This window comes from Hippocampus guttulatus, chromosome 7 (assembly GCF_054856545.1).
Source record: "Hippocampus guttulatus isolate MCC_2025c chromosome 7, RoL_Hgut_1.0, whole genome shotgun sequence".
In the NCBI taxonomy this organism is placed as follows: domain Eukaryota; kingdom Metazoa; phylum Chordata; class Actinopteri; order Syngnathiformes; family Syngnathidae; genus Hippocampus; species Hippocampus guttulatus.
In genome coordinates, this window is record NC_141267.1 from 6,833,481 (window position 1) to 6,842,286 (window position 8,806).

The window sequence follows — 8,806 nt, forward strand, 5'->3', positions numbered from 1 at the left end:
GAATAGGCTCCAATCCATCCTTCAACCGACTGAGGGAAAACATTATCGAAAATGGATGGATGGTAGTAAATCACACAAAAAAGGAAAATTCAACCAGCATTCATAACATTTATTTTTTTGTCCAAAAAAGCACAAACATAAAAAAAGAAATATTTTGTAAGGCAGTTGTTTTTTTTTTTACATCAGTTTGGTTTGTTTCCATGACTCCTCACCCTGCAACTAGAAATACATGAAGCAGAAGACAATTGTATAGTTCTTCTAATCATGTCAAAACAGCCTATACTGCATTAGAAAATACATCTAGCATCTTGGGATGCATAACCACTGATGTTCAGATTGAACTATTCTGACTCAATTTCTGAGAATTAATTAAATTGTCAATTGAAGTGAAGCTGTGGTGGAACAATGAGGAAACTTCACCGATCCGTGATTTGAAATTGGCAGGGAAAATAAAAACTACGGAGGAAATTAGTTATTTGTCTCTGACAACGGTTGCTGCTCTTACACAGTTGGGGTTTTTTCCACACAGGGCATTCATTTAAACTGACATGTAATCTAATCGTTTCATTTGGCAACAGATGAGCTCTCTACCTTTTAAGGCAGACAAAAAAAAATAAGGTTTCCCGTGGTTAGACAAAATGCTTGGGATGATGATAATGACAAATCAATGTGCATTAATTTTGAACTCTGGGACAGAACACACAAAATATGCAAAATGATGAGTACGGAAAACCTGTCAGCAACACCCGAATAATTTTGAAAATTGACAGTTCATGTGCCAAAACACACTGCCCATATATGTATCACCCACCTATTATTAGTCTCGTCCATTAAGCAAAAATTGCAGATTTTGCTCAACATCATTTTAAAAAAATTCAATGAATGATTTGGTCACGAATGTGTTTGCAGGACAAAAAAAAGCATGTATTTAAAAACGGAAAAAAAGTACTTTGAGGGCCATTAGTCCTATTTGAAGAGCTCCTAGAAACGGGATGCGTGAGTGCACTTCGTGACAAACATGACTTGGAGAAGAAAGATAAATGTGCCAAATTCTTTGAGAACCTAATGCGACCCACATAAGATTTTGTCTAGCAATTTGATCTGACACAATCCCACCGGCTTGCCTTTTCTGATTTTTCTTGCAGTCCATATGTCATCTGTTACATTGTGTGTGTCTGTCAAACATCTGCTCCATATTTAGACCGTCTTCCTGGCCGTCAGCACTCGCACAATACTGCCCACTCCTCCGGCGGCCAGCGCCTACAAATGCACACAAATGGATTTATTGAGGGCAACATTTCTACTTAGGAAGTCAATCAAACACTCCTTATAAAGTAATATTTTTCCATCATAATTTATTAACATAAGGATGGGCACGATTACTTTGTGTGTGGAATTCTAGTGCTTGTATTAGAATGCTATGCAGTCCAGGGATTCCTAACAAGTGTACTGAGAGAGTTGTGTGCCACCACAAAATATTACGTTTTAGCTGTTGGTGTCAATCTTATTTTTACAGCAGCATATATTAATGGGCGGCACAGTTAAATACATGATATGGCAGAAGTTACATAAATGACATGTACACGTATACCCAAGTATGTGGTGGGAATGCTTGCTAATGGAAAATGTGTGTATCTTCGCCTGATAATGGTAAACTGTAGTCACCCACCCATGCACTACCAGCAGTGGGCAGCATTTATTCCACCTCAGTTTAATGGCTCAAGTAAGAGCCCATGACAGGACAGCTATGTGCCCCTCACGAGAAGTGACGCCACCGGCGGCCATCTTACGTTGCCAGTTACTAAGCACGCCCAACTCGAATGCACTGATCTGTCTATGGGATTTTCACATTCTTTTCTGTCTCTATGGCGAAGATGAGACCGTGTATGGCTTATGGTTGCACCAACAAGTCTGCACATTTCGTCTGCAAAAATGCGTTAACAAATTTTCTCCTATAAGGTATATATCCCTGAGTGCTCAACCATTTGTTTGCATCATGTTGTCAGAGCCACCAATAATGAAATGAAACCAAAGCTCATTAGCAAAAAAATTTGAATATAAACTGTGAGTGGCACATCACTATACTGGGGTAATATACTCTGACTGGTCAATGTAAACGTTGAAATTTGTTCTTTGAGAGTCTCTCATTTCTTTTCCACACAGGGATCATAGTGTAAAACACACACTAATAATAGTGATTTCAGAAAAATAATAATAATTATAATAATAAGAGGCTGTCAGCAACAGTGGCTGTGGATAGCCCATTCATATATACGTCCATGGCTAAAGTAGGAAGAAGGTTGCAACCAAGTCAAGCCACAGCCACCATTTTATTGCGCCCCTCGGCAAAGTGAATGAGAGGTTCAAGAGTGATGTGATGTCGCCACGTAACGGCATGACAAGGAGTTTTGATGACAAGGAAGACATTTTTATTTTTCTTATAACAAATTTGTCTTTTTGTTGTTGTTGCTTTTGACAAAATCAGAATACCATTGGTACAGATCATTTGGAAACTACAATACTTTTTCATACCAGTATCATTTTCATACCATTTTAAACCTCCAATCTATATAAGTATAACAATCAATAATTACTAAATACTGTATCAAAATGCTTTAATATACAAGGGTCTTTCAATAAATACGGTGAATTTTTCAGTACAAGGACTTCTAAGACAGACTTTTTTTCCTTCAACGGAGTCTCTCAGCACTGTCACACACGTTTCCTATCTGTGCACAAGCTTCCCTGTTCCCTCAGTGTAAAAAATCTTTGGACTGATGTTTCAGCCATTCGCTCTCAGGTCTTTTGACTTCATCGTCCTTACACTGCAGATACCTCTACTTGCACAGTAAAGTAACAAATGTGATCCAATGGTGGTCAGATGTCAAGTTTGCTGCTGCCAGCTCGTGTGATGGAGTAAACGAAGCTCACTTTCAAGTTAAGAAAATTTTGCTCGCAACTCAAAACAGGAAACCTTACCCGAGTAACAATTTGAATACAAACACTGGATATATACTTTTTCCTCAAAAATTACTGAGTAGAGCGGACCAGTAGTAAAAGTGTACCTTTTCATGCCACTGCAGGAGGACAGCGCTGCTGTTTTCCGATGGCCTCTCGAAGCCTTTGTATATGTATTTCATCAGCAGGTCTACGCCATTCTTGTCCAAAGACTGAACACCTTTCTCAATGTCGCTGCTCTTAAAGGCGCTCAGCACCTTCAACACCAGACCCTCGGCACGGTCCTGGTGACAAATTGGACATATGTGCAAAGATGTATAAACACTGGAATGGAAGCCAAAATGGCAGAGAGAACAAACACTGACCTTGACGTTCTGGTTCTTGGTGTTGATTGGTGGGTTCTTGAGGACGGCCTGTAGAGCTGCCATGTTGTCTCCTGTGCAGGGTTTGGTTAAGGATTTGACACAAAACTAATTGAACCACTATTGAAAGGAGACTTGGTTCCCTCCTCTTTCATCTTTAACCACTTCCAACAAAAAGGTGTATGTTGGAATAGTTGTTAGGGTTGTAATATTGTCAATGTTTTTTTATTGTACATTGTGTTCTGTTGTGTTATTGTTATTTTATGTTAAATGTTCTGGAAACGCTTTGTTGCAGCCGTCGTGAAAGTGCGATATAAATTAAGATGTATCATATAAAATTCAACATCTTTAAATGCAGTGGCAACATGGACAGGAATCCGTGATACAAACCTAATGGCGGCTTTTAACACATCTGACACATTGCCTCAAATTATCACCAGATTTGCATGGACTGGTAGACATATCCATCATTGAAATGTTCAAAATATACTGAATTTTACAAGGCTGGTTAAATTAGAATAAAAACTGGTTGGAACAACTTAAAAGGCAACAAATCTCCCATCTGTTAAGATGAGGTGGGTGGGGCATGACTCTTTCAATCAGGAAGTGCCGCACTTTCATACCTTATAAGGCCTTCAATTCATTCTCATTAACAGGCGCTTGGTGTCAACCTTTCCGGAAAGCGCACGGCAGTACTATTGGCACAAAGAACAAATAGTATTCACTTGCATGCCAACAATGAGTAGTAGCATAATCGCGAGAAACATCTAATGAAGTTTAAAAAAAGCGCGAGGGGTCGCTACGACCCTATTTAGATCAACCACAGCAAGCTTCAATAACTACAAAAGAAATCCCTGGAATGTGACTGTCAGGCAAGTCTGGGCGGTGACTGGCCTCATTGTAGACGCCCGATTAGCAAGTATCAGACGCTCAAACAGACACTAATAAGGGCATTTTTAGAGAGTATCTGACGATTAGACGTTACATTAGCATTTCAACAATATGCTTGGTACGCTATCATAAAGTGGGATAATAACGTAAAGGATATTGTCTAATGAGGGAGTCCACCTCAGCTTCGTCGGGACCCAGCTGGTTCTCCCCTCCGTCCTCCTCGTCTACAAATTTGTTCTCGTCGTACTCATCCACGTCCACTCGCCTGAAGCGTGCGGACATGACGTTCTTCGACATTTCGGGAATGGAAAATAAAGGCGACTAAAAGAATCAAAAAGCCCAAACGTTAAAGCTTAATTTCCGGCCTTTTCGCAGTCAACTGACAAGCAGGAAGCCTCCTGATGTCCTCTCCTTCCTTGTGTGGCTTTTCGGTTCCGCGTTGTACGCTATCGCCGCCATGCGACAAACGTGTAGAACCACATGCAGTCCGTACCGTGACCGCTAGATGGCAAGCATAGATCACAAATGTGTCAACATGACAATCGTAACTATGCAGGGATTATTGTTGAGCAATGCCCAGCCACCCATTATCAGAGTTGTTCATCCTCACAAGGGTCGCGGGGGTGCTGAAGCCTTTCCCAGCAGGCAGCAGACGGGGTTTACCTTGACTGGTTGCCAACCAATCGCAGGGCACACGTAGACAAACAACCATTCACACTTAGAATCACACTTTGAACAATTTACAGTGGTCGGTTTATTTACCATGCCTGTTTTTGGAATGTGGGAGGAAAGTGAAATACAATACAGGTACTCAGAGAAAACCCACGCAGGCACGTGGAGAACATGCAAACTTCAAACAGGAAGGCATGGGCCGGATTCGAACACCGTACCGTGAGGTAGATGTGCTGACCAGACGTCCACTGTTCTGCCAGGGTAAAAAGGGGTACATTGGGGAAAAAAATCCCCAGATGTCCTGAATGAGCTGAAAAAATTTGGATCGGTCATGAAATGAAGAAATATGAAGGGGGGGGGGGGATATATTAAATATCTCAATAACATCTGGCAATTTTATTGTGAAGACGTTACGCAGAATGTGGAAATTATTTTGGAATGTCTCTTGAAGTCTTGAATGAACTGAATATTTTTAAGTGGGACTGGTTTGAATCAGTCAAAAAATGTGGAAGGAGATAAATGTTAAAAAATATCTCTTCATTGTGAAATTTATGATACCAAAGTGTGGGTTTTGGGGAATGTGGAACGTAGTTCGCAGGATGTTTTGAATGAGCTGAACACTTTAAAGTTGGAAATTTTTTAATTGGTCAAGAAATATGGCATGAAGTAACTATGTAAAATCTCTCACTCTCATACTTTGGGGATTTTATTGTGAAATGTTGTGAATTTCACTGCGAAAGGGGATTGTGGACAGTGGGAATTATTGGAAAATGAAAAATAGCTCACAAGATATCCTGAATTAGCTGAACAGTTTGAAGTTGGAATAAGAATGATGGGAAACGTTTTTGCTTTGTTGTCTCATCCACTTGAATAGGTTTTTGAGTGGAAAAAAAACAAAAAATGTGTAGTTCTGGGAAAAGTAGGAATTTTCGGGAAAGAGGAAAATATGTGCTTAATGTGGTGAATATGGGGGATTTGGAATGTTTGAATTGGTAGAAAAATATGGAAGGAGTTGAATAGTGAGAATGTTGGGATTAATAATTCTACAAGGTTTTGGGTATAGAATAACCTACTCCATGTGTAAATGCACTTACGTATTGAGATGCTACATTTTTAAAACATATTTTGTTCGGTGGGAAAATAATTTTTTGAGTGAAAGAAAACTTTCAAAACTTTCATACTTAGTTTTTTGTGTATTATGTAACCAAGTCAAGAAGACCTACAATTCACTTTGCCGGGCCCCTGCTGTGGCAGCTGCTCTTCTGAGTGTGTAAACAAATGATCTATACATCCTTTTGGTTGGGTAATTTTCCACGTGAGTCTGTCCGTGTGTGTGTGTGTGTGGGTGCCGATTCATAGTGTGGAAATATTTTTGTGGCTTCAGGTGGGTGGTCACTGGTGATTCCTGAAAGCTCCGCGTCACCCCAGATTTTAGGGTTTTCCTGCCCTGAGTGAAAATGCGTGTTTGTCAAAGCAGGAAATGGGGCGGGGGGGAACTTTCCATGTTGAACTTCTGCCCAGTGAACGTTCAATAACTCTCAAGGCATATTTGATGTAACACAAAAGCCACAGATAAATGCTGAACCTGAACTCTTTTGATCCCCCAACTCTCAGGGACTCTTATGGTGTTGCTATGGCAACAACCACCGAAGCTCACTGTTTTCTTTTTCAACCATGTCTTGTTCAGGTCGGAATTTTTAATTTCCTTATCTGCTCCGTCTAGACTGTTGGCCTCCTGCCGCAGGGGGAGTAAAAGTTAATGTTGCATGCACTGTATTCAACTGCCGTACTCAAATAACTTTCAACTCACTGTATCTAATGCAAGGGGTGTCAAACTCATTTCACATTGTGGGCCACATACGGCCTCGGTAGATATCAAGTCGGCCGGACCATTAAAATTACAGCATACTCTGCTATAAATAACCGAAATAACATTTATTTCCTTTGTTTTGTTCTAAAGAAGCACAAGAACATTAGGAAAATGTTGAAATTGAATGAACATGTCTTTTACAAAAATTTCATGAAGCACCTTAGATTTCCTTAAACAAATGTGCAATTTACTTTTGTCATTCACATATATGCATTGCAACTGATCCCACTGATTGTACAAAGGCACAAAACTTTAACAAGTAATTATTATTGAAAAATATTGGAATGCACTTTAAGATTAAACGAGATTTATAAAGAAAGGAATTTTTAAACCATTTACACGTGCATATGAAAACTAAATTTAATCCTTGCCTACACCTTACAAACTAAGGAGAGTCCTATTGAATATGTAAAGAATAAAGCATTCACATGTCCTTGATAGCGTCTGCCGTGTTGGGTCTGTCTCAGTGACAGACTGAGACTACTGTTGTCTTCTCTGATCAAAACAGTGTGTCGCCTAGCGGATACTCCATGACTTGTACCTTATTAAAAATATTAATCACGTGTTTTTTTATGCATTTTTACACTTTTAAATTATCCTGCGGGCCTGATTGAACCTCATTGGGGTTCGTTTCCGGCCCTCGGGCCGTATTTTTGACACCACTGATCTAATGTATTAATTGAGCAGGAACTCACATACAAGCACACAGCGTTGCGTGCATGGCTCATGACTTGTCCTCTGTGAGGGCTTTTGGGAGTGCCCCTGCCTATCAGTGTTATGTGCGTGAGTCAGCACATAAAAGGGTGAAGATACAGGCACATACATGACCCTCACGTGAATGCCCTGAAGGAATGCCGTACACCCATCATTTCCTGCCGTGTAAGGTGCATACCTGGGTAGACAGCACCTACAAACGAGCTGGTAAATCAAGAGCTAAAAGAAGACGCCTGTGTCTGCGAGGTGTCTTTCCAGCCTTCCAGATGATCTCCGTGCATGAGTTAAAGCAAGTACTCGGCTGTAAATTATCTGAAGCACTTAATTAGTTTTCCCACATGACGAAAATTTCAGCCCATTAAATTGAGTAATATCTTGACATATGTTGGGTGGGACATTCTCGATGGGTTTTTTTTATATATATTTCTGAAGTTATTATACATGTGGTTTGTTGTTTTGTACCCATTGGGATCCAGGAACAATTTAAGTATGATAGTATATAAATATATAGGTATATAAATAAAGATCTGTTATGATCTAAAGATATGAATATATGTCAATGGCATGTTGTTGTTGTTCTAATTAAGAAAGTTAAATAAAAAAAAAAGACAATCACTTTCATTCAAATTTCCCATTTTACAGGTAGGCTACTGCAGAAAAACAGTGACTAGAAATTCAAAGTTTTAAAAAAGTAATTGAAATTCCATCCCCCAAATGTTTTGGGGGATGGAATTTAAGATGGGATTTTACGATGATAAAGTAACAGTATTTAATCATCAGTATTATTGCAAGAGAGGTCCCAGATTCTTCCAGTTTCAGTTGAGTGTATACTGTAGTCAACAATAATCTTCTAACAGAGAACGGGTCACCAAACTTTTTGAAAGTGAGACCTACTTCTCGGGTTCTGATAAATGCAAAGGTCTACCAGTTTGATGCACACTTCTGAAATAACAAATTGGCTCCATTGTATGATATCATGAATTCTACTCATCCACGAGTTATCACAATAATTACTAAGAATGATTTAACAAGGTAGGAGAAAAATAAATATCAATATGCAACACTTAATTACAAAACAGAAAATCTCTGCAAGTGTTTACAATTTCAAATGATCACTTCTATAACACTGAAAATCGCAGTATCCCATTGACAATGAGCTACTTTTAGAACAGGCCCACGGGCTTCTCATGTGAGGCTACTTGGTGCCCACGGGCACCATGTTGATGACCACTCCACAATGGCCTTTTCAGTTTTCAGGTAGTAATGTTAGTGTTGGGCTATAATACGGGTCGTAGCTCAATTTTTATTTCAGGCATGGGCAATTTTTTTGTGCTCAAGG

General features: G+C 39.5%; 1 protein-coding gene across 1 annotated transcript; it reads right to left on the minus strand.

Annotated features, from left to right (window-relative positions):
• Positions 1-94: 94 nt before the first annotated feature.
• arpc5b (actin related protein 2/3 complex, subunit 5B) lies at positions 95-4,640 on the minus strand. Its single transcript, XM_086115000.1, has 4 exons — positions 4,368-4,640; positions 3,324-3,395; positions 3,066-3,242; positions 95-1,260 (listed from the first exon to the last, which is right to left on the minus strand). Exons 1-4 carry the CDS (start codon positions 4,506-4,508, stop codon positions 1,198-1,200), a joined length of 453 nt encoding a protein of 150 aa, XP_085971126.1. The 5' UTR covers positions 4,509-4,640; the 3' UTR covers positions 95-1,197.
• Between the last annotated feature and the right edge of the window lie 4,166 nt (positions 4,641-8,806).

Coding starts and splice junctions, on each gene's coding strand:
- arpc5b (XM_086115000.1), bottom strand. CDS start 4,508: ATGTCGAAGAACGTCATGTCCGCACGCTTCAGGCGAGTGGACGTGGAT. Junction 3,243..3,323: donor CCAAGAACCAGAACGTCAAG/GTCAGTGTTTGT, acceptor ATTTGTCACCAG/GACCGTGCCGAGGGTCTGGT. Junction 1,261..3,065: donor TCCTGCAGTGGCATGAAAAG/GTACACTTTTAC, acceptor GTGCATTTGTAG/GCGCTGGCCGCCGGAGGAGT.